Here is a 26841-nt window from a genome sequence, read left to right on the forward strand (position 1 = left end):
TAAAGCGACTCGATCTTATTAGTGTACAGTAGGATGTCTCAGTGTGAGAGTGAGGCACTGAAGACTGTGTGAGCGTGAGACCCAGCCTGGTGATGTCAGGAGGTGACACTAGTGGCTGAAGATGGACTTGGGTAGTCTGGGGCCTGACTGGGCTGAGTGGAAGTCCACAGCCGTCACAGAGTGGAGGAGCAGGAGGCTCCAAATTAACTGCAAGAAAGCAGGAGGTCCTATGAGTGTAACATCTGGAAGCTGGAGGTTCCAGGTGAGTGAGGGAGTAGGAGGTCCCCCATGAGGGCCATTGGTTTTGAGGGCCCGGGAATCAACCAGCGAAGAGGAAAGAGACATCTAGATGATAGTTTTGTGGGTTAGAGAGTCCAGAAGCAGAGCTCTTGAAGTAAGTGTGTCACATGTCCTGGTGCACCAACGAGGGAGCCATGATCAGAACCACCCTTTGGAGGAGAGTGCGTACAAGTAGAGAAAGAAGTGTGAAAAAGTTCTCCAACAGGCTTCTGAGGGGCATGTCCAGAGCCATGAATATGCCTGCATGTGCCCGCAGTGGCGGCCATTACTTCAGCGGCATTGCAAATGTATTGTGAATTTTTTAAGTGTATGTTATATTTGATGCTTATTCTAATCATAGGGTTTTAAAACTTTAATTTGTCTACAACTATAGAACAGGGGAAGTTTCCTTTCTTTAACTCAAGGACTGCTAGCTGCTTCTACATTCTCCCTCTTGCTGTCAATCCCATTCCATGATTAGCATGTACATTAGTTAACCATTATCATACAAAGGCGACTGGTGACCCTGCAGTTCTGCTACCCTGTCCTTCCTCAGTGGCAGACAAAGCTAGAGCAAATAAGGGAGGATCATTGCAATATCTTGAATTGAAATGATCTACTAAGTATTCAGAAATGTTATGTATTCACTCAACAGATAAGAAAGGGTCATGTCAAAATGATGTAAGATCTGGTTTACCTTAAGAGGAACCAAACCCGTACAGTATGTAACCTAGGGAGTTTGTGTAACAATGCAATTATTACATAGGTTTCTTGCATAAACCAGGAAGGCCATCTGACTTCGATGTGGTACTCTTGTTGATACTTATCCCAAGCATCCAGACAAAACTTGTTAGATATCATTAGTTTAGTTTAGTTTAGATTAGTTTTAATATGAAATTTGCTAAGTGTTTCAGAAGTTGCAAGATGATTTTAAAGATGTTTTGCTCCTGAAAAATTCCAAAATGTACCATGACTGTAAAAGAAAATTAATATTATCAATATTTTTTTAATTGGTGCTGTCTTTTGTAAAATCAGCTCTTTATAATTGCTGGGTATATCCAGGAAAATGGAGGCAAATTCTGTTCTGGAGCAAAAGAGATTCTTTGCACAGCCTGTTCACAAATGATCAACGAAAAAAGAATGTGCACAAAAAATCAAATGGTATTATATTACATGTTTCCATAGATTTTTCATTAATATAAAATTGTAATATGTTTGTCTGCAGCAGCAATTCATATACAGTATTGCATACTGTATTTATAACCAAACCCTTCACTTGAAACCATTATGGGTTGTGCCTTTGTCATATTAAAGTCCATCTGACTTGTACAAGTAAAACTTCAGAATTTGATACTCCTGAGTCCAAGATTCTCAAATCCTTTAAAAATAATATGAAAACTTACAAAACTGGAGAAAATTCAGTTATTGTTAAGCACATTAACAATTTTAATGTACCTTGAAATATAATTCATACAGTACCTCTTTAAAACAGACAACAACCTTCAGATAAAATTCACATAATAAAGCAGTATAAATTGTATATTCCATACAAATTGTAACTCTGTAGGTCTTACTTTCATGTGGTGGTCAGTTGACAGAGAAAAGTAATTTTTAGAAACACCTATGTCATAACTATTTGGACCTTATCGTTCTGGTACAGAAACCATTCTGTCATCATACTACAGTGCAGCTAGCTTTACAGATATACAGAATTCATCAACTGGCTCACTTTCCCAGTGAAATTGTGCTTCCTTTTCCTTTTGTCAACAATTTCAAGCTTTGCCTGTCCAAGAGACCTATGATTCAGTCAGTGACGTGACCCATTTCTTTCTACAAACTATTTCACAACACTTTTCTGGCTTTTAATAATGCTTTTTCAGTTACATTATTTTTTTTATCTTCACCAAAAAATCTCCAGATTAACATAATTAAATAAGTTATTGAAACTTTTCCCATCTAGCTCTTCAGAATTTCTTTGAGTTTACAATCTGTAAGTGTTATTATTTCTATCCCTTTCTCTTATTAATATTTTCACATTGATAACTGTTCGTGAGCACATTACTGTCTCTCATAAAATTTCAATGTACTGTACCTGTGCATTTCTTCAAACTCCCAAGTTTCTTTGCATGTGATCCTAATTTGCACTCAAAATTTTCTTCCCAGAATTCTGCAAACCACACATTTCTTCTGTTGTTAGCCAGGGATCGGCTCCTAAAATATCTATCAAATCCTGCAATGGACAAAAAGGAAGAAAGGTTGAAACACTGAAGAAAATTCAGTTTGTCAAATTAAGCTCAATTACAAATATTGCTATGGTCAGTGTCAGGATTTTTTAATTGAAAATATTCATCTTCTTTTCATTTATCTCAACAGTTTCCTATTGCAGAAAAATAGCTGTTCAAGTATGCAATTATCTAAACTGTTCAATAGAAAAAAGCTTTTAAAAACATTATCTTGTAATCCCTATTCATCCACTTGGCATACGACTGAACAAAATACATCAACTATAACAAGCATGGCAGCACTCTGAGTCATATATGCGAATGCATAACGAGTTTCCACTTTTGCTTTTAGAGCTTGAGGGAATGCAGTGTAAATAAATGAATGTGGTTTGTTACCAATTCCCTTCAACGCTGATCTTTTAACCTCCTAGGGAAAAAAATGTAAGCATTTTCTGCTGAACCTGGTTTGCCTGTTTGAATACCAATCAGGATGCAATAAAGCGAGCCCCAAAGATCACTCTAAAGACTTGGTACATTTCTCACTGCTCCCTACCATCAACAGAAGCTCTTTTGGGTAAGATTGTGACAGCCCCTTCAGCCACCTTTTCTTGTTGTACAACTGGAGCAATTTTGGAGCCCCAGCTATCAGAACCAACCCAGAGGAAATGGCCAGTCTGATTGTTCCTTTTGGCTGCATTCAGCACCCTTCTGCAAACAAAAATAAAAATAAAATATTCATTAGTCTTCTTCAGCAGCATCTTCAAGCTGATTATTACATGCTGCACTGCAGGGATCCACATTCTTTCACAATCACAGGAACATTTAATAGACCATATAATGAGCTCTGTTTGTGAGGAGAAATATCAATTAAAGTGTTTTAACATCAGTGTTTTTGGAAGATACAGTCACATATTTCAACTTAAAGTTAACGTAACAAATATACATGATAAAATATGTGTTTGTTATGGCATATTCTTGTAAATTGATATTTTCCACATTATTAACATTACTTTTTATTTGAATTATAAAGCTAACTGTCCTCACATACAGTATACTGTACATTATTCAAAATATCTTGATTTTCTTGCATTTTATACTGACCACTAAATAAAAAAATCACTCTTTATGTAAGGTTTATTAACATAAATCAGTCTTTAGACTGATTAAATGTTTATAGCAGAATTTTGATTTTCAAAATCTTACAGACTGCCACAAGAAGTCTTCATGGGCTGAGTAACCAAAGACCAGTCGCTTTAAGACCTAAAGAAGGTTGACTTGATCAAAGGAAGGCAGGCAGTCAATGTCTGTTGAAAGGGGCATTTTAAAGATCTATCAAATAAAAAATCCAATGTAAAGAACAGTATAACCAATTCTTTACATTTATACAGTACCTTCAGACCTCTACCACGTGGAACACTAAGAGGTCATAAAAACCATCATGCACAATCTCCTTTATGATGATATGTGTGCATAATCTCACTAATGGTTCCATTACAAAGCCCTCTGTAGTACAAACAGCAGTCAAACAACAAAGTATCACTGCTATAACTCTGTTTTCAATATTTCCGAGCACCATATTCCATTTGACAACAGACAAGCACCCTTTTGAACTGTAGTTCATTTCCAAAATGGACAATAAATTATTCTCCAGTCTAAAACTAAAATGGCCCTAACTTCAGTCATCAAGATCCTGTACACTGTTGATGTGTCTTGACAGAAATGGATCCTAAGACAACTCTCAACATATTAACTGAGACATATGGCTTAGACTTTAGACTTAGACCGAACATTTACTAGACCAGAATTCTTCATCAGCAGACTCATAATGCATATGCCTAAGCTCCATCAATTTAAATTCAGGAAGGAAGAAAGACACACCAACATCAGTGTTTGTAGTTACTACTGAACTCCATTAGTAGTTGTAATTGATAGGAAAATGCCTGCATTGCACTACACTGAGTGAGCTTTGGGACCACACTTTCTCATCCTATTGTGACAAAATTCCAGCAGGATGGTGCTCATACTATGAAAATGTAACAGTTGCAGTTAGCAGTTGCGAATGCACTACTTTCCAGATTTCATCCCCATTGCACATTTGAATGATAACAAATCTGTTCAATAGAATGTCAGTGAGCCTGCTACAAAATGTTTTATAAAATCACTTTATTAGCCATATACAATTTCTTGCATTAGGAATTTGACCCTCTGCAGTCATAGCACAGGGTGAGCCATTGAACAGCACCCCTAGAGCAGTGGGGGTGAAGGGCCTTGCTCAGGAGTCCAGCAGAGTAGGACTCCTCTACCAGCCATGGAATTTGAACCGGCAACCTTCCAGCCACCAGTGCAGATGCAGATCCTTAGCCACAGGGCCACCATTCAACCCCGTTTTGTCATCTTTTTGGTAATAACTTTTGTGACCTGTTACGATCCCTGCCTCTCGGCAACGGAGGAGGCAGAAGTAGGTGTAGCCCCTATCCATCAGTTCACCTATCAGTTTTCCCATTCACCACCACACCCCCGTCTCATCCTACTTAAACACCTGTCCATCCCTACCTCGTTGCTCAGTATTGGTTTTCCCTATCGAGCTTCCTGGTTGCGCTTCTTCTAATCTGTGTTTGTCTTGGATTTCGGCTTACGGTTTTTCCCTTTGGACTTCGGCTTTTCGGATCTCGGCTTGGATTGGTACTTTCGCTCTGTCTTGGATTACTGGCTACCTCTGGATTCTCGGATTGCTCTACGGACTACGACTTCGGATCACACTTCGGCTTCGGTACACGTTCCCTTTCGGATATCTTGCTCCCCCTGGACTCTCGGCTCGTTCCTACGATTACGGTTTGCTTTCGGTTTACGACTTGGCTTTGTTCGCTCCTGCAAGTGGGTTCACTCACTAGTCCGGTCCCTATTACCGAACTCGTAACATGACCCTGTTGCAATTATAAGTTCTACAATTCTTTTGATGATCCGTATATACAATATTTACATATGTACATACATACTTTAGCTGTTATCATTGTTATTTGCTATTGTACATATCGGCAGCATCCTATGATCTATCAATTATTATAATGTGTCCTGATACCTGCATGTGATGTTCTGCATTTTTCTGCATTCATCGTTATCTTCTAGGTGCATTCATTACATCCGCTATGTGTATATACTGTTTTATTTTTTATTGTTTCATTTTGCCCTGCACAGCCTTTTTTGTTTACATCCAGCTTTTAATTGCCTAATTTTTATTTTGTTAATTTATGTTGTCATACTGTATGTGTTGTTTAAATAACATACCTGATGTCATCTTCATTTGCAAACATAATCACAGCACGAGCATTTGAGGTTTCCAACAAGCGCAGGATGATCTTGTCAAATTCTCCAGGTTTTGGCTCTCGAGGGATTTTAAGGGACTGTGCAATACAAACACCACCTGCAAGAGAAACCCATGACCTCTCAGAATCTAATATACTGCATAATACACTAGAAACCTTGGGAACATATTTTAGTTTTTACTAGTTTCCAGTATATTCCTGACACTTTCATCCAACACACACTCACACCATGGCCAATTTTCCCAGAAGTTCATTAGCCACGCAAACACAATGAGCACATATTCCACACTGACAGCACCTGAGGAATTAAACCCAGGGCCCCAGTGCTGTGAGGCAGCAATGCTAACCACTGTGTCACCATGCCATCTACTGTATACAGTATACTGTAGATATTAATTCTAACTTTTAAAATATTTTTACATTTCAATTTTGGATACTTAACAAATATTAGGAAAACATTTCATAGTTAAGCATTGCCTTCACAGGGCCAATCAGAATCTCTTTATAATTTTGTTTTGTTAGCACACCATTTGACAGAAGTACTGTAGATGAGAAAACGTGATATTTCAGTGTAGGGCATCATTTGTTTTCAAGTAACACAAACAGAATTTACAATATTTAAGAAACGCAATTAGATGAGCAATACTTGAACAGACCTGAACAGAATGTTCTTAAATATTGAATGCGAACCTTCATAGTCTACTTACATTAATTTGTAAATAATAAAATGTGACATACATTAACTGCTTTTGTGTCTTTTTTTAGATACCACTGCGAATCATTAAATATGTGAGTTTCAAAAGTTATGGCAAAATTCACAAATAAGAGTTACTTTTTTGTGTGTTTGCATTTTGCCTTCTATAAATCCTGTGTGTACTTTTTTGGGAATCTTGGCTTTTATCTTGGAAGAAATAACATTATGAAGGTTCGTAAGTGGTCACTGTAAGACATACCGAAGAACATGATTTATGGATGAATGGACATCTCTGAAGAGGATTCCCCAGACAGAGGTGTGTTAGTTAAATTTGTTGTGACATCTGTCCCGGGCCCTAGAGGCAGCACCTACTGTACTAAGTCACTGTTAGGTTTTCAACATTTACAACATAAATGTGGATAGATACCATGATCAATAAATGCATTCTAATGTTTTTTATAAATGAAAAACAGCTAAAAAACAAGGTCTGTTAAACACCAATAAAACTATAAAAGTCTTCTTGATATGCAATATAGCTTGCATATGTTATTACAAATTGCAAAAGTGTTTAAATACTTTCATAAAGACATATTCTCTACTTCTACAAACTGTAATTTCAATATTTGAATTGTGCAATTATTACAGGAATAGCATACACTATGTAACCTCAGATGTATCTGTAGGGCAATTTTATATCAACTGATGATCTGAGATAAAAACGTATTTACTGTTCTTACAGTACTACAAGTTATGGTTATTACAGCAGTTTTCTACCCATGTAGATTTTGTAGAGAAATTAAAATTTCTCACATAAGTTCCATTTGCCCGATCTTATAAATTATACTAGTTTGTTTTCAATATTGCCAGTTGATTTATAGAAATGTTGAATCTTATTCATGGAAGTTTTATGAAGTTTTATTCCCAGGTATAACATTTTATTCAATTATAGAATTTGTATTCCACTGGAGAGTATAATTCCAAGTATTCCAAACCGTACTGTTCTGCACATTGTACAGCAGCAAGATGCAGTTTTGTAGTGGATTAACCAATATAATTTTTAATTCAATTAAGTGATATTTTCTGAAACAAAAGCATCACATAACAAACATTAATGAGTTGATCTAACTCAGTCTCAGCAGAGAATAGTATATTTTGTAATTAAATGTCCATCTAATGAAACGCAGAATATCAGATCTTCCATGATGCACATCATATTGCAAAACATATGATAAAAGGAGAGTTCAATAGCTTTGTGACAGTGTAATTTTATTTGTAGAAACAAGCATAATCTGAAATACAGTACGTGTAACATATCCAGCCTACATTAGACAGCAAGAGGTTCTCAAAAGACTAATTAGCTTCTTAATGTTTCACAATTACATTCTTTTTTCCAAGTTTCCATTTAATTTAAGTGCAGAACTGAAACACTAATATCAGACAGAGAGAAATTACACTTTGCTTACAAAGATAGCAGTAACAATAAATAAATGAAAGGTTACACTAGCTTGTATATATTGAGTAAGTGGCTTTGGGAATAGAATCCCTAAACAACAAGCACATTATTAACATCTCAGAAGACAGGCATGCTTATAAGTCCTGTACTAGAGCTTTGTTACACCAACATAAATTTAAACTACCCATCAGATTTCAGCTAAAACCTATCTTACAATGTCTAATAACAAAACAATATGTTTAAGCATTGCAGCTTTCTTTCTACAAAAATGTAGAAGGAATTTTCGTGCCTGAAATGTACTATAATAAAGAAACTCTTTTATGGTCTTTGCTATAGTGCTCTGCAGTTCAACCTTCCAACTCTTCTACAACATATAAATAAAGATATTTAACAACAAATGATTGATTTGAAATCGAATAGCATTATTTCAACCCTTTCTGTGTACCAATTTCACAAACCTCCCTCTGATTCTTACATACCGTACGGCACTGAGTGAAACCTCTGCTTGGGTTGCTAGCTGTTGATAGGACAACACTTCATTAGTTAAAACCTTGATTTCATATTAAATTTCCTTCTCATGAGCCATATTATTCACAAATTCAAAACTCAACAACGTTATCACTGCCTATTCTTATGTTAGCCAATGACTTTGTGACTTGACAGTATAATACCTTTTAACATATGGATTTTTCATATAGGTTATTAATTTATCATGTACATACTGCTTAATATTTCATCTTAGGATCATATTTACTGTATATTGTACACAACAAAATCTTAGGTCATTGTTACTTGACTAAATGTTAAATGTTACAATAGCTTGTTATAACCTTCCATCCATGTAATCTCATTAGTGTTCTACAAAAAAAGAAACGTATTGTAAAAATAAAAGTTTAATGTTGTGTTACAATAGTGCCTAAGGTTTAGTCCTACATGCCTTTGTTGCTCTATGGTCTGAAACAGAGCTACCCTCTATCACTCTCATTGGAGATTTGCTGTTAACAATTAATTACTTTTGAAAGATGAGCTCCAGTGAGCTCCAGAACATCCAGTGAAAAGATCCTTTTAAACATTTTTATCATCCTGAAAATTCATTTTCATAAAATTTTAAAAGACAAACCTTAAGCTTAACATAAAGAAATGCGTCAAATCGGAAACATGTGATAAAATTATACATATGATATAATGTCTTAAAATAAAGCCAGCAAAGTAAGAAACTGAGAGATAACTGACAGAAACAGGATCCTTGAAAGAAAGTGCGTCTGGGTTGTTTGACCTCTATTTGGTTGGGAGACATCATCGATAGTTTTGATCAATCTCTCTTGGCTTCTTTCAGTGCTACAGTAACTAAATAGGGGTATCACGTGTTGGAGTGATAAAAAAAAGCACTTAACTAGTCTTGAAGGTCACACAGCAGCTTTTATTAAAAAAAGAAGAATGCGTGATTGGGCAGCTTTTCTTCTTTCTGTGGGATTAGCTAGCTCATCCTCTGCTCATGCATTTCAATAAACACAGCTCCTAGTAGTTTTTAGCTTGTTTTTCTCACATTTCTGAGCAATAGCCCAGTGCTGGATCTGTTAATATACATGATGATACATTTTATCTTTTTTAATTGTTTTTTTTAAAGTACAAATCTAAATCTTGCGCAGGATAGTGCATTTAGTAGTGTCTAAATGCAAACAGATTAAAATTAGAAACTTTTTCATTAGCACCAGATGTTATAATTCTAGGTGAAATCTTACCAGTTGTACAGTATGTAGTTTGAAGAGCAAAGATATTAAGAAAGGCTATAGCCATGTGAATCATAATTATGATGTACTGCAATGAAGAAAGAAAATATAATTAAATATCCCTTTAAATCATGGCCATTCTATCTGATTATTACAATTTAATAAAATAAATCAGCAAAGAAGGATATATACATTAAACTGTCTTTATAAAATCTATGCATCGATACAAATTTAAAAGAAGAAGTTTATTTTACTTTAATGTCTATTTTGTCCTATACAGTATTTAATTATTTAGTTGCTTTAGATGACGTTTATTCAGTTCAAGTTCTCTTTGTTTATTTCTGTAAAACAATTGGTTGACAGTTACATACCTTTTCGTTTTGATATACTCGTCTTTCTGAAAAGGCTAGTTTTCACGTGAGAAACACTCATCTTTGAGACTGGGCTAGTGTTCATTGGAGAAATACTATTTTTTCAGAGTAGGTTATCACTCAAGGCAGGAAAACACATTTTCAGAACAGTCTAGCATTTGTGAGACAAATACTCATCTTTTAAAGTGGGCTAGGGTTTGTGGAAGAAATGCTCGTTTTTGAGAGCAGGCTAGCATTTGTGGGACAAATACTAATCTTTGAGATATAACTAGCGTTTGTGGGAGAAATATGCAGCTTTTGAGAGTTTTCTACCATTTTTGGGAGAAATACGTGTCTATAGGATAGGGCTAGCCTTCATCGGTGCACAGCAAATGTGGTATTAGAACAGAGAGTCAATGAAACAGCATCTAATAAAATACTGCAAATGTTGTGAAGTACCTGATGTTTTATTGAGTTATTGTATGCATTTTATATATTTGTACATTCCACAGGCAATGAGTACCACAGAAAATGGATAATATATGTTAAGCAAGTGATCTAATGAAATGTGAAGATATATACCAAGATGTTATAGTTATTATTTACAAAAATTCAGTTATTATTAACAAAAATTCATTGTATTTTAAATCCTTGTTGATTTAAATAATTTTCACAGATGGGCTTATAACATAAAATGGGGGGAAAAAAGTTTTCAAAAAAAGTAAAATTGCTTTTAAAAGTAAATATTGTAGCACACATTTTGAAAGTTATTCAGCTTGACTTTATATTTGCAGTCTTCCATTTTACTGTACCCATAGGCAGATAGTCAAAACAATTATCATAGCAGGTACTACTTAAACTTTCTATTTTAAATATCTACAGATGCAGCCATTCAAAATGGGTGGGGTATTTCGCGGTATACCCTGGTGGGCGTGTCGCAGTATCACGCAGTATCACGGGGTTAATCACGTCATTTGACATCATGCCGGAAAGTATCCGGCATCACGATGTAGAACCGCCAGGAGGAGCCAATAAAGCTTAACCTCTCATGTACAGCATTTGAGCTTTTAAATTTAAACTGTGTATAACAGCATGTTAATCATCAGTCATTAAAAAGTTGGTATATTTTATGAAAGCAAGATTGCTCAGTTGGACAAAAGTACACAACCTACCTTTATCAGAAATATTTTTGCATCAAAGCCTGTGCCAAAGATATTACTAATAGTATTAATAATGAATGACTTTGGACAAGCTGTAAACTCAAAGTATAATTTCTTTAGCACATTAGTACAAGCACTTGGAATCTGTCCAAGCCCTACTTTGTCAGGCATTTTCTTTTACTGTAACGGACATAAAAACTCCCTTGCTTTTAACAGGGCGTTTCTTAATTTCTAACTACGAAAATTATTTAAACTGCGACACTTATCATTCAACCAGAGCTCAAAATATCACAAGGATCCTCAAGAGCACAGCAAAGACTGTATTAAAAGATACTTGTATCAGATACATGAGAATCCAGGCTTTTTTATCAACGCTTTCTTTTCCGTATACCAGATATTATGGAACCACTTCAGAAGGGTGTCAGCCAGTCAGATTCCAGGAATCGGTACTTTAAAGAAAAAATACACACCGGTATTCCATTTCTCCCTAAACATTTTAAGCATCGAAGTCTTTAACTAACATGTGAAATAGCGTGTACAAAAGTGGTAGTTTTAAGCTTTTCTACTAATACAATATGGAATTGCGTATCTAAAGAAATTAATAACGATATGATTATATTCGTGTACTGCGACATTTCTTCAAAAATAGAATAGCAATATTATGGACAATTAATTGACTTTTATATTTTTAAATATCACAACATGATAGAATTTAAGTCAGTTTAATAACAATGAATAGTCACCTATGCTTTACAATATAAACATTTATATTGATTTAAATCACGTTTTGATTTAAATCGCAAACACGTGTTTTTTTATTCACAATCAGACAAATGCAAAATAAATTGATATCTTTATCTTCTAAGTATCTTAATAAACTTTCAGCATAGCTTTCTCCCCATTTAGATTTATTTTTCTTGGGATCTTGGGATCAAACGTGGAAAGATTAGATTGTAATCGTTTTATTTTTTAAATACATTTTAGAAAAGTGTAATCTATACTAAAAAGCTGTACACCACCTGCTATAAAGATACATATTGTAATACTTTCGGGCTCGGATAAGACGGACACAAGAACTCAGACTTGCGGAGTGGTGCAATTTGTGACCATGCAAAGCAACATGCCATTCAAGAGTAGATCTTTTCATTTGTGAAACAAATAAGGCAATACTACTTATACAGAACACAAGTAAGTGATCTTACATGCTAATCATGAACTGGAATTTGCCTTAGATCAGTGGTGCTCAGTTCCAGTCTTTGGCTGATGTGGATGCAGAGTTCTTAACTTCCCAGCTGATCTAATTATTGGCTAAGCTGAACCAGTTGAACAGTACTCCTGACACCTACAGTATGTTCTTCTGATTAAAGGGACCTACAGTACAGTATTAAAACATGCAACTCTTTAGCAGGGCCTTAGATTAATATACTGTGATTTGTTTTTATTTGCTTTCTCTAAGTTTATCTTTCAAAATCTAAATGATTTGTAAAAGGTTAAAATATGTGACTACTTCCCAGTTCTCATAATTTAAGGTATATGTTCCTTGAAAGGGCGGATGGATGTCATACTTTTTGACACCTACTTGTCTACCCATCTAACCTACCCATTGAAATAAAAGGATACAGTATACAGTATCTGTGTTCTGCACTCTTATTGTTTCTCATCAGACACAGTTCTGCTAAGCCTCATCATTTATATTAGAACTGTCAGCATGGAACAAAGACCTGTTTTCTGAGAGATATTCCCATAGTATTAGATCAAAATGCCTTGCTTCTGTGATGCTTTTCACAATACTTTCAATAGCTGTTTATATGCATCCGTAATTCCTTGTGATGCTCTTCTGTATCTGTACAATGGTACAGCTATATATAAACTTCAAAAACAAAGTGTTTATTTTTTTTCTGTTATCTCTATTATTCTATTTAATGTTAATGCAATAAGAACAAAAACATAGTCTAAAAGACAGCTTACTGAAACTTGTAAGATAGCCATTCTAAAGTCACTTACTGTACATGCAGGTTTATAGCAAAATAATTATATTCCCATTGTACTATTACCACATAAATCTTAACGCAAAGCCATTTAATATAATAAAAATCTGCTAAACTATATTTCATGAAGTTACATCATATGTCCTTTGCAGATTGCAGAAGACTGCCACATCAAGTCCTTAATGGGATCCATATATAAATATATAATATAGCACAATAATATAGTATTAAGTTCTACATCTTGCCAATCAGTTATAATGTTATTCTTAATTTATTTTGATCATGTTTAATATGTAAGCACCGCCTCTGAAGAAGAGATCCTATTGTGATCCATGGAATCTGATTCAGTGCAAAAACTTGTGAAATCTATGTTGGACTGAAATGTCAGAGGTTAGGCAGAGGTGTATGAGTTCAAAATGTCGAAACAATGAGTACAGCTGTTACCCATTGGTAATCTGGGGGAATAACACAGTCACAATTAATTAATTGACGTACCCTCCATCCCCTTATTTATCTCTATAATCTTAAAATTTTGGTAGCTGAAAACAAAAATAACCAAAATATAACAAAGTTTCCTGTTTGGGGTTAGCAGTAAGATGAGCAATTGATATCTCGTACATTAGCTCACTGAAAGAAAAGAAATGAATCTGCTGGGGTATAATGTGTAATGATTTTGCTGCTTTTATTTCTAGTAGGGATCTAAGCCTCAGGACTTCAACTCATACAGTATATGCTACTTAGAGAGTTGGTAATATTTGGTGGAGCTACAAATATTTGCTGGAAGCTATATTCATTAAAAGAGGTTTAAGTACTTGACTTTTCAAATATAGTTCATGGTGTAAAACATATTGCACAGCTGAAAGTACTAGGTTAATACGTTCATCTGTGCTGTACATGGTACTTTAATAATGAGAATATACAGGTTACAGGGGTAATAGAGACTATAATTATTTTGAAATTTGGTCCTTTCAATTTTCCAAACGATTCGTTATATAAAGCAAGATTAACACATTTTTCATGTTGTTTACTGTATGTTTTTCAGCGGTGACATTCCATTTATTAGTAATGCTGCTACTACTATCAACATAATACTGTACACAATGCAATAAGGCATTTTTAACACCTATATAAAAATGCAGGCATTTAATAAAACATTTTGAGATCTATTTGTTTTTAAAAAGAAAAAAATATCCTAACTTCTGCACAAACTGTAAATATAATGCTGATCACTATGCTTCTTTTATAAGACTGTTTGCAGAGGAAATACCACAGATTAATCATAATGGATTTATTGTGTACCCTTAGATGTTTGCACCTGAATGTGACGCTTTTGTCATTTACCTATTTAAAAACCTGCTCTCTCACTTAGCTAGGTTAGTGAGAGTAAAGAACCATAAACATCTGCATTTAGGTTTTATTAATTGGTACCTTCATTTTTCAGACAAAATATTCAGTGTTTGGAAATGTGCTTCCACAGCTCCAGTGATAGTTAAAAGCTTGATTGAACTACAGATGGGCATCTTCCACATACAGTACATAAATTAAAGAGACTGAATTTGGATTCTAATACAGTAACAAGTACACCAGGAATACTCAAGCTGAGGGCCATTCAATCCATTCCACTGTAGTACTTCAATGTAACCAGCTCTTTTATTGCTAGATTGATCCTTCTATTTATTAACTTAATAATTAAGAAGCTGGCTATAGCAAAATTGTTCAATGGAGGTGATAGGAAGGGTCAAAGCTGAGCAGCCCCGCTCAGACAAAAAATGTAAAACTTGCCACAAAATACTTTGTTGAATTTTGAGCTGTCGCAGGTCCTTAAAATAGCCTTTTGTGAAAGGAAGAAAAGCTGCCATTGAAAATAGCTAGAGAAATATTTAGTCGCATTACAGTAGTTCCAAAAGCATAGCTTATAATAACATTGTGTGCTATAATCCATCCAAAACCTCTTATGTAATTAGTGTGAATACGAGAGATATCACAGGTTTTTTGCCTTCAGATTAAAATTCTTTTTAAAATATATTTTTTTGAAACAAAAAAAGGTGGGAATGAAAATATCAACAGCGAACAAGAAATAGCCCCATACTGAAAGGTGAGAACAAAACATTACAAGATACTTCCTTCAAGGCAGAACAATCAGTCAGTACTTTACTTGTTTGATCCTCAAGGTGGACTAAGTGGGGCCTAGTGGATTTAAATCTTAAGTATTAAAGTGAAGGCATTACCCCCTAACTAGGGCGCTGATGTCTGAGTGACACTTGAAGGGAAAACTAAGAATGTTAGAAACTTGCCAAAGATCCTGTGGAGAGTGATGCCACCTAGAATGGTATGAAAAAAACTGCAGCAAACAAAAAGAAACTTCTCTTATGTAGATCGCTCAGTAATCTGACGATGCAACATTTGCCCTTTATTCAGTAAAACAACTATAAACTAAGAACAAAAACCTAATAACTGCATGTAAAAGTATTCTTGACTTCTATAGCACAGGCGTAGCTCGTTCCTGAACATGGTCTTTTGCGTTGTGCGTTTTTAGTAATGATGTTGTACAGGAGTGGCACAGCAACACAACAACATCACTTTATTAGCCCTATGCAATTTATTGCATTAGGGATTCGTCTTCTCACATACCCCAGCTTGCTCTCCATGAGACACAGACACACAGACAGGGAGAGAAGCTTGGGGTCAGAGCGCAGGGTCAGCCATTGTACAGCGCCCCTGGAGCAGTTGAGGCCTTTGAACCAGCAACCTTCCAGCCACAGGTGCAGAGCCGTAGCCACAGAGCCACCGCTCGGCCCCAGTGGTGATGCAGTAGTTAGAATTGCTGCTTCTCAGCCGGCTGGAGCCCTGGGTTCAATTCCTGAAATGCTATCTGTGTGGTTTCATGCAGGTACTCCACTTTCATCCTACAGTCCAAAGACCTGATGGTAGGTAAATTAGCATCTGTAAAATTAGTCTTGGTCTGGGTACTGTATATCTATGTCTGTGTCTGTGTATGTCCTTCAATGGACTAGTGTCCCATCCAGGAAGTACCCTGTCTTGTGCCCTTTGCTTGCTGGGTAAGGCTCCAGCTTCTCTTGCGTCCTTGGATAAAAGGGATTAGATGGATGGATATTAGGCAGTTTTTTGTCACCTGATGTGCATGTGCTGTTTGGTGAATGACAAGTAATTTACAATATGCTTGTAAATCTGTCATGTATACAAATGATATTCTATTGATTGTCTTGTAAATTCCCCACCATGAAGAGAAAAGGCCTGTTTTCAGTTATCAGAAATATTAAAGTGAGTCCTCTTTCTGTCTTCCTCTTACATGTTTATCATTAATATAGTGTTTTGTATTCCATAAGCACATGGCTAAAGTCACCAGCAGGAATAACAACAAAAAAAGATTAAGTAAGGGAAAACATACTTAAGTATTTCACAAGATTTGCCATGAGATTTGTTTTCTTAATTATGTCTTATCTTAATTACTTTTTGTTTCTGCCTGTTTGCTTTTTATTAAGGGACTCTGCAAGCACATTTTATTTTCAGGTTCAATTTTATTAGTTGAAAGAAAAATGCATTTTTTAAAGATGTATATATTGGTACTCAATATTTAATATAAAGGGTTCTAATAATTTATTGACTGTGATATACAGTATTTATATCATACTTACAGTATATGACAAGAATAGCAATTCTATGTTTACTAAGCACTCTTCCTGCCATCAGTTGGCAACAGTTTCTGACAAATTATCTAAGACAAAGGATATGATTTATTTTCTGCAGCTCTATAGATGGTAGTTTATATATTCACACCCTTGTTAAATTGTTTGAACTAGAACTGTAAAACATTTTTAAATGCACTCTGAAACCTGTATACACCTTCCTAACACTCTTCCTCTTTAAGAAATTTTAGAACTATATTTTGCTACAATGGAGGGATTTAATCAAAAACAATCTTAGCACATAAACAACAGACAATCATAAGAAAGTATCTGTAAAGCAAAGAAAAGTTTAAAAGAGTGATAAGCACACATACCTTTTACAACCATAAGTAATGTGACAGTAAATAAAAATGATTACTCCTCTTCTAAAGAATTATTGTATAATCTTCAAGTTTAGAATACAAAATGAGCACACAAAATATAATTAGATATTGTATTACGTGGTGAATTCGTTCTGATTCTCCTCCTATGCGCATTTGAATTTGAAAGTCATTTTCTTCTTTTTGTGAAGAACATGTGATAGTTTTTTTTAGCAATTACAGTAAGTACATTACAGTAGATTTTTGAAGACGGAGGATTTGGACCAATAAGTTAAAAATTTATAAAACTTTTAATTCACAAAGTTTTGTATTGTTGTTAGCTTTAAAAGCTTTCAACGGAGCACCCATCTGCTGGCAGAAAGAGAAAAAGGTCTCCATTTACAGTAAATGCCATTTATTTTGTAATATCTCCTGATTTGTAAAAAAAAACAGGTTTGAAAGCTTCTCCTTGGCTTTTTTTCATTGTCTAAAATTAGTATTTTATTGGAAAGCCCATAGTGAAAAAATAATGTACATATAAAATAAAATAAGAAAAAGCAAATTTATTTGTAACAACATGAACATACAGTACTGTACATTAAAACCCAATAATTTAATACCGTAGGTAACACATCCCTGGTTTCATATCTCAAACATGAAAAGCAAATGCTTTTCATTTGTGTTTAAAAAAGTGCAATAAACCACACTGATCCTGGTTCACTTGTTAATTGGACTTCATTGGAGTTCTTAAAGTTTTAAAGGTTAAAGAACTCCAGTTCCCACCAATCTCAGGTTCACCAGGGTATAAGGACAGGCCATTAAACCATTAGTTCTCAGAATTCCTCTACTATCTACTATCACCATTGCCACCAGTAATGCTGCAACTCCTTTGGCTTATCATAGGGGCGTTTTAATAACATCATCTACTGTACACAGCAAGGTAACATAGTTGTCCCTCAAGTCAACAGGTTAAAGCTAAACATCAATAAATCGAAATTGCCCTACTGGGGATTGCCAGCATCTTTAACATAAAATAACATGGTGAGTAATATTATTCCATTTATCATGAGTAAAATCTTGCTATGTGTTTATACAGACAAAATCCACTCTAAAAATATACAGACAAAAATCACACTGAAATATCTTTAAGAATATGAGGTGTTAGTTTCAAACTTAAAAAACCCTTTTCTTTGAGAATAAATCTACTATTTCTGAAATGCTTAATTTAGTGAAGAGTAGTTAGCGGAAGGTCTGGATGAAACAATGCGTTAAATAATTTTACATTTAAGACACATCACCATTACAGGACTAGTATTCATCCTATTCAAGGACACTTACGGAATTAGTTTATTTTGTTTTGTAGCCTCTAAATGTTTCTCTTAATCAGTTTTATAATTTCCAGACCTTGAGAATCATTAACTTCCCATATTTGCACATAAACAAACAACTTGTAATTTAGCCTAAAATCTATACCATTTTCTTTAGTATTTAGAAAAAAAAAATCTGGAACCGTAATTGACTGGATATTTTTAATTGTACCCTGCCTTTCTCTTTCTTTTTCTCTTCCAGCTTAGTCAAAGAGCTTAGAAACAGAGCAAGTCTGGCCAGTCAGTAGATCTGCAGAAATGGAACTTAGAAATACAAAACATTCCTGTTCCTGAAGAGGTACAATCTATAGGTCACCCTTAATATGTTCATTTGTAAGCACTTGAACACTTTCATTTTAATCATTTAAGCAGGTGATTTACTTGATTAAGTACTTTTCGGATAATTTGAAATGAAAATACCAATACCCAGTATACCCTGATTTAATTGAACCAATTAATTTAGTGAATTAATCAATGATTTAACTCATGCTGTATCTGCTGGATTGTGGTTGTGCAGGACCAAGACTGGCCACCCCTCATCTACACAATTTTAGATTAAGGTAGAAGAGAAAACATCTGTACCAAAGAGAAGACATTTATTAAGTTGTTATAAACATGTGGATACACCTAAATACTCATATTGAAAAAGGGTCTCTTATGTTTAAGCATAATATCACTCAGGCTTTGGGTGCTTTAAGATACAGTAATAGAGCTTCAGTATTAGTCAAATTGTAGTCAATCCATGCCACCTTGCATTTTGTGCTTCTGGATGATCTTTTCTTGTTGGGAGTGGATGACTTTCTGATAATGAATGAGTGGACAGTCAGTCCTGAAATATAGTTTGCACCAGACGACTGGGAGGAAAATTATACCCTAATCTCATTTACTTCATATCTCCTATGTTTATATTCAGTACAGTATATCACCTTCTGGATTTTTCTTTCTGCATTTCTTTTACAGCTCTCCTGCAACCCCAACCTTGCAGCAGCTCCATACTGTAGCTCATTCCTCATGAAAGTTAGAGGAGGGTTCATCAGCCTCATGCTTACAGTCGGGCTGACATTCTTTCAGCTAGGCTCGTTATGCCAAGTAACCTCTAATGCATTTATCTCTTTATCACGTTCATGAGGATCTAAGTGAACTAACATTAAGTAGAAACATCCACCCCACAGGTCACAGGCATGTGTTGAACAGAGTGTTGTGTTTCTTTCACTTTCTGTTAACAATTTGATGCTTAAAAATGAATAGGCAATATCTTACAAGACAGTAATTTATTAAAATTGCCACACAAGACACAAAATACAGAAAAACCCACGGACAACATAAAGTTTCTGAATATGATGGGATCTAATCTTTCCTATTCAATTGCCAAAATGTATCCACTCTAATAAAGTTATAAATAGGTACTGTATACTGTATATCTTTATCTTGAAAAGCAACACTGTTTCTATTAAATAATCTTCGTTCAGTAAGCGCAAACTGTGATGCTAATAGGAGGCATTTGATACCAGTACAACAGTGTATCCAAATAAAAGTTAAATATTTACAAAATATGAAAAGTACCACTCTTTTCTTTAAATTTAGCTTTTTTCCTTAAGTACCCATTAACTAATATGTTTTGGTTTGACAATGAGGAATCCCAAGTGGTAAAAACTGTCTGCAGCATGGGATCTCTATCACTTCTGCCTTCTTGCATCTCTGCTTTCGCTGTGCTATATTTCTAGCCTCTTTATGCTGCTGCTTTTTTTATTAAGTGCTTATGGTTTACATGAGCTGGCTGTTCAGTTCTGGAAAATTCCAATTCCAAAGTTTGTTCAGAGATCTTGTCTTCACTCAACTGGGGCTGTAATCTAGTTTGATAATTCTTAATAGTCCCTAACTTGTGGGCTGCTTATTTAGTTGGAAACTTCAGCTATATATATCTGGGGCCAGCAGGGGCGCGCACCCTGCGGTCCATGTGGGTCCTAATGCCCCAGTATAGTGACAGGGACACTATACTGTAAACAGGCGCCGTCCTTCGGATGAGATGTAAAAAAGAGGTTCTGACTCTCTGTGGTCATTAAAAATCCCAGGGCGTTTCTCAAAAAGAGTAGGGGTGTTACCCTGGTGTCCTGGCCAAATTTCCCATCGGCCATTATCCATCATGGCCTCCTAATAATCCCCATCTATGAATTGGCCTCATTACTCTGTTCTCCTCCCCACTGATAGCTGATGTGTGGTGAGCGTTCTGGCGCACTATGGCTGCCATCGTATCATCCAGGTTGATGCTGCACATTGGTGATGGTGGAGAGGAGTCCCCAATACCTGTAAAGCACTTTGAGTGGAGTGTCCAGAAAAGCGCTATTGTATATAAATGTAAGCAATTATTATTATTATTATATGCACAGTCCAAGATATATTCTCCCCCTCTAGCTAGCAATTCTGAATACACTGTGTCAGAGACGCTGAGGGGCCATAAAATAATCAATACAAGTATGACAGGTTCCCCCAACACATAATATCGTAAACTAATGAATTTACTCTATTGCTATGTGATTTGGTTCATCTCTATTCCTCTGAAATAAACCATTAAATCAATTAATAAAAATAATAATTAAAAATTGTTTAAAACAAAAAACACATAATTAAACTAAAGAGATACACTTATTTTAGAGAAAAGCCAGTTATACTGTACATTTAAGTTTAGTTATATATACAGCCGTCTATTTCTGAACGTAAGTCATTCCATGAAAACCATTCAAATGGCAAAATTGAAATTCACACGATAATTTTCAAACTTACATTTTTGAAGTACAAAAGCATTACAATGAAAACAGTATTGATTTTTATGTTAATTGCTGGCAATTAAAGCCTAATTAAGTTAACTTCCTATATGTTAAATAATATTAACATTGCGAGTATTTATGGTATTTAAATTAATAAACAAAATGTGCTTAACAAGCAATACCTGTAACAGTTTTCTTTAATAAAACCTTAATTATTAATATAATAATTTACTTTATTACTAAATAATAAAGTAAACTAAATTAATTATAATGAAATACTTTTAATTTATTTTTATTTTAGTTTATAAAATACATTAATTAAATTTTGTAATATGAATGAAGTTGATGGTTTAGGATGCCCGAACTTCTGATTTATTTAATTTTATTCTCCATTCAGGTATTATCATATTTCTTCTAACACTGCTGCAATCACAGAGTAAATGTCAATACAGCCATATTAACAAAACCAAAATATTGGACATCTGGATATTATGTTTTGTTCTGGGGCCTCCTGAGTGCTGAAACCAGTAAAGTTGTACAGTATGTTCGAAGAGCAGATTCAGCCATTGTTGCCTTGAACATGTTATTTTGCAATCATAACCAGGATCTCCCAAGGTGCAGTGCACAACTGGCTGAGAGTTAAACAGTCTTGCATCGAACTAGCACTGTTCACTGTTTAAGTGAACAATGCATCACTACAACTATCAATGCTCACTGCCCTGTAATACATAACGAATGGTGAGCAGTTAAAACAGTGTTCATGTTCTTGTTCTTTGTGTGCTAATCCAGACTTTGTAGAGGTGAGACTAACCTAAATTGATTAACACCTGGTAATTGCATTTGAGGGGTATAAAACAATGCAAAATTTGTTAATTCCAAACGTTTGAATTAAAAAATAAGATTTATATTAAGCTTTAAATCTTTCATAAGGGCGATTTTCAGTTATCTACAGTGAAACTTCAGCTATTTTGCTATTTTATGGCAAGTGCTACCTCATTTATATGCTAAATTAGCATGATTTTTAGCGAACATTTTAAAGCAATACTATTAGGAAAGTATTATAAATTATGTTCTGATACATATATGGCTTTCAGCTTCTAAAATGTTCATAATTCAGCAATCTTCTGCTTGGCAACTATGTCTTTCTGATAAATAGAAACTTTAATCTGCATTAAAAAATGATGGATTCATTAAAACAATTAATATAATCTATGATTTTCACAGTCAGACCATTACTATCATTTACAAAAACAAGGACAATTACAGAATGATTAAAGCTAATAGAGAAAAAAGTTAGATCATTAATATTATTCTACAATTAAAACAGAATTAATGCCCAGTAGAATAAATAAAAATTCATATTTTAAGGTAATGTAGAGTCACATTATTCTATATTTTTTAGATTTTCCAGACCTTACATAAAAAATATGTCAAATCAATTTCCAGTTTAAGATGAAAATAATAAGCATAAAAAATAACTAGTGTGTAACTGCATTTTTTTCAGTGATTCCAGGAACTTTTCCTATTTATGTGTAAAAATAAAACGATTGTCATTAAAGTATAATTAAACGTTTATTACTTTCAAGGTAATGTAACATCTTTTCAGATACATTTTTTCTATTTTATTATAATAAAACTACATGGTGAACAGAAGAAATTAAAATTAAAACTGAGCCAATGTTTCATATTTACTGCTGTGATACTTCTTTGTGCATAACTGAATTAGTCAAAAGGTTTTTTGTTTGAAGGATTAAAAATTGTTTTTAGCTCTAATTTCTTCAGTGTAACTAGATAAATTAGCTATTGAAAACAATCTCTACCTGTTTTCAAGATATATAAACACGAACTTAAGGTGTAATATAAAATTCTTTAACCAATTAACTTAGAGTGACTTGATCATTTTTGTGCAGAAAAGCCACAGTCAAAAAATATCACTGTCATGTTTTGGAACTGGTAAACCCGCAGACTGACATTAGGCCAAAAAGTCTGTTATTGGGTGACCTTGAAAGGAGGTTAGGAAAATGCAGGGGTACTGGGAGATTAACTAGACTGAACTGGCAGAATAAACAAAATATACAAGTAATCTGTTTCAAGTCTCAGTACAGGTAAGATCACAGAATGGTGGTAAGCATTGCTTACTGTATAATACTTTAGATTGCACAAACAGTTAAAGTGAATAATTCTCTACTTTGTATACAAAGACAGGATAACATATAATGTGTGTGACAATTTAACATAGCTAACATTGTAATTAAAACATTAGATAAGTTTTTCCAGCTGTTGAAACTGCCTTAATAGCACAGTCTAAAAAGGAAGAAAACAATACTCATATTATGAATGTTATGACTCCTATCTAAACATGAAAAAAAAATGCTGCTCCACCAAGGCACCAACCTATCTAGAGTAATAGAAAAATGCATCTGACTTTGGCTTTAAAAGGAGAACAATGATAAATGTGGATAATTAAAAATGTAATTTACTCATAAAGGTTAGTGCAACCTTTATTAAAGTATGAAGAAACTAAACCTTCAAATTATTAAACTGAAGATTAAGATCCCACAGATTCAAATTGTCCATTTTGAATGAAGGGATTTAATCACTGCGCTTTGCACAAAATGATTTTTGCCACGTTTTGGAAGTGATGTTTATTAGTCTGTCAAATTCTTTACTGACAGAGTTACATGATATTGGTTGGAAAGGCTGGGCCTTGGGCTCTGCAGGCAATAAATTAAAAATATTTGGGAAGTCTAACTATTATTTTGAGACATTTCTTTGCCTAAATTATTATGTATACTGTCTATTAAACTGTATTTGTATGTATATACCTATCATGTCATGGTTTCAGACCATTAGAAGTTTCTAACATCCCTTCAGAAAAAGTACATCTTAAATAGGGCTCCTAACAGATTTGATTTGAGATTAAAGTTTTTCTAAAATTCGACATAATGGCCACAGCAAGACTCAGCAAAATACTTATAAATTATCTATCAACATTACATACCTTAGTGTTGTTAAGCAATGCAAATATATCATACTTATAATATGTATTATCGAATATTAACTTTTTTAGATATATCTTTCTAAAAAAATGTGTGGGTTCACAATTGTGTTACACACCTTTCATATAACAAAAGTTGTGGTGAGATTTCAATGAATTATAACATCAATGCATTAGAGAATGTCCTCACCTGTTGCTGTTCCTTTACAAAGTGGTACTTAGTCAATAGTAATTCAACAATTTTGTCCCTGAATTGGACACATATTGCAGTTGTTTCTGGATTTCGAGAATGCTAAAATTAAAGATCCCCTTATTCCATAATGTCCTTTCTTTTGGTCCTGATAACAATATTTTAATTTAAAATAATGACTTGAGATGCTAACCATGCAGGAGCTAAGGACTGGGGATAATGTGGTGGTGCTGGATGTTAGCAGAATCTGCTAAAATTACAGAGAACTGAAAAAATATGCAACTCTTTAATACAGTGACTAATGTATTAGTATGATCCAGGCATTAGCAATTCACTTTGTCAAGTCAATCTACGGATTCCATTTTTTCCGTGGCAAGAAAAAGGATGGAAAAATAAAAATAAAATGATTAAGTAACTGCTGTAACAGACAAATAAGTTCTGGATCCTGAGATGAAGATTAAACAACTGAGTTGCATGCAAGGAACAATAAGATCAAAGTATTGTTCCAAACCTGAAAAAGGCTCCACGGCCGAAACGTTGTGTTTTCTTTCTTCTTTTTTTCAGCATGGAATCAACCTATTACTTGTTCCTTTGCAGTCTACACATGCTGACGTAGCTACCCACCTGTATTGTTCCAAATACAGGTACAAAACTTCCAGTTTATATAGCACCTTTTGGAAGCTTCTGACGTAGTTCGTTTCCATGGTAATGGGGAGAGGTCATGGTGTCCAGACAGTTCCCAGACTTTGACCACTCTTAATGGTCAGTTTTAGGTTTCCTTCTTTGGGGGGGATTCTAGCTGGAATTTGGAATCCTTATCAGTTATCCCCTTTTCCTGCCATAACTCTAAGCCTGGAATATCTTGTATCACAAGAAGTCCAGACCTTGGGCAGAAAGGAATCAGTTAACCCCTTCTTCACATCTTAACCCCACCCTATTACATAAATGATCAACGAGACTCTGTCTGGAATATAGGACATCCATTGCGTAACCTTCACCTTCTTATGAAAGCTCTTGCTACATGAAGGGCAGGGGCCCTGCTGGAACATTGTCACATCAAGAAAAGTGCACGGGAAGCAAATAAGGGCAAGGATTTCGTCAGTCTAATGCACGACAACCTGGTGTTTCTCATGCAGTGGAAATGGCAAAGTGAAAACAATCAGCCTTGGAGAGGTTGTCGTCTAGATCATGGTATGTCATTGATGTCTGGCAGTTGGTTGCAAAATGTTGCCAGGTTCTAAATTGGACTTCCAAGCAACTGTGAATAGGAAACCACAAGCAGAGACATACTATTGTCTAAGTGCCATTGAGGGTAGGGTCAGCCTGGGCTCGCCAGTTCCCTGTCATAGTAACCCTTGCAGGATACCAGGCACATGCAGGCACACAGTGCAGTAAAGATGTGTCTCTCCCAATATTGGCATTGAGCCCCTAGTATGGGGTTGTGTTGTCTGTAGACATGAAATGATGAAGGTGACCAGGCTGGAGGAATCTATCTATACTTCCAGCTGCTGTAGCTGTGTGTAGCTGCTGGATTTATAAACACGAGCTGAGGAATGGCAATTCCAAAATGGGTCATTATTAACAAGAAAAATAGTCTGTTCTAATATTCTTTTCAAAGAAAGAAATGTCTGGATGCGAACACTAGAAACAGTAAGCAGCAATGTACAACCTTGGTCTAACATATGGTACCATTGACACACTGTAAAGACATTGTTCACTTGATAAGAGAAAAATAAATTCCTGAAAAATTCTACTAAGAAACATTAAAAATGCATTTTAATACATCTCAGTATATATACAGTATATTATATACAGTATACAGTATATGCAGTACATGTACAGTAGCATGAAAAATAAGTATATAACAATGTATAAATTCTGTATACATATTGTTGCATTCAGTGTTTCCTTGAGAAGACTTTATAATGGCATCAACGTTTTATACTTGGAGCAACTCGGTAATGAGCATCTATATCATTTGCACATCCTATTGTACTGATCCTTGTGATCTTTTTCTATGATATATTGGCTCTCTCTCCACGTTAGAGGAATGCCTCCTGGTTTGAAAAAAATTGTAGATTGGGAATGTGATTGGAAAAAACACTTTCCTATCTTCATAATGTATTGCAGTTCTCTGTATCATCCTACAATTCAAGATATAACACCTATAATCAGACTGAAACTCTCAGGAGCAACTACTGATTTTGGGGAAAAGTCATTTCATTTTGCTGCTGATGATGACTGGAACAGTTTGCATAGTAAGCTGAAAATATCCATTTTCATATGAGATGGTATTTTCAGTGGTATGATTAAATC

General features: G+C 34.7%; 1 protein-coding gene across 2 annotated transcripts in view; it reads right to left on the reverse strand.

The window, feature by feature from the left end:
* The window catches only part of grm8a (glutamate receptor, metabotropic 8a), a 264876-nt gene that overhangs the window by 98046 nt on the left and 139989 nt on the right, over window positions 1-26841 (reverse strand). For both annotated transcript variants that reach the window (XM_069192489.1, XM_006633388.3), the window contains exons 4-6: window positions 5787-5922; window positions 3055-3209; window positions 2372-2509 (exon numbers count right to left, since the gene is read on the reverse strand). In XM_069192489.1, the coding sequence (XP_069048590.1) occupies window positions 2372-2509; window positions 3055-3209; window positions 5787-5922 (429 nt within the window). The remainder of the gene's footprint in view (window positions 1-2371; window positions 2510-3054; window positions 3210-5786; window positions 5923-26841) is intronic.

The sequence above is a fragment of the Lepisosteus oculatus genome, chromosome 7, assembly GCF_040954835.1.
Source record: "Lepisosteus oculatus isolate fLepOcu1 chromosome 7, fLepOcu1.hap2, whole genome shotgun sequence".
NCBI classification, from domain to species: Eukaryota; Metazoa; Chordata; class Actinopteri; order Semionotiformes; family Lepisosteidae; genus Lepisosteus; species Lepisosteus oculatus.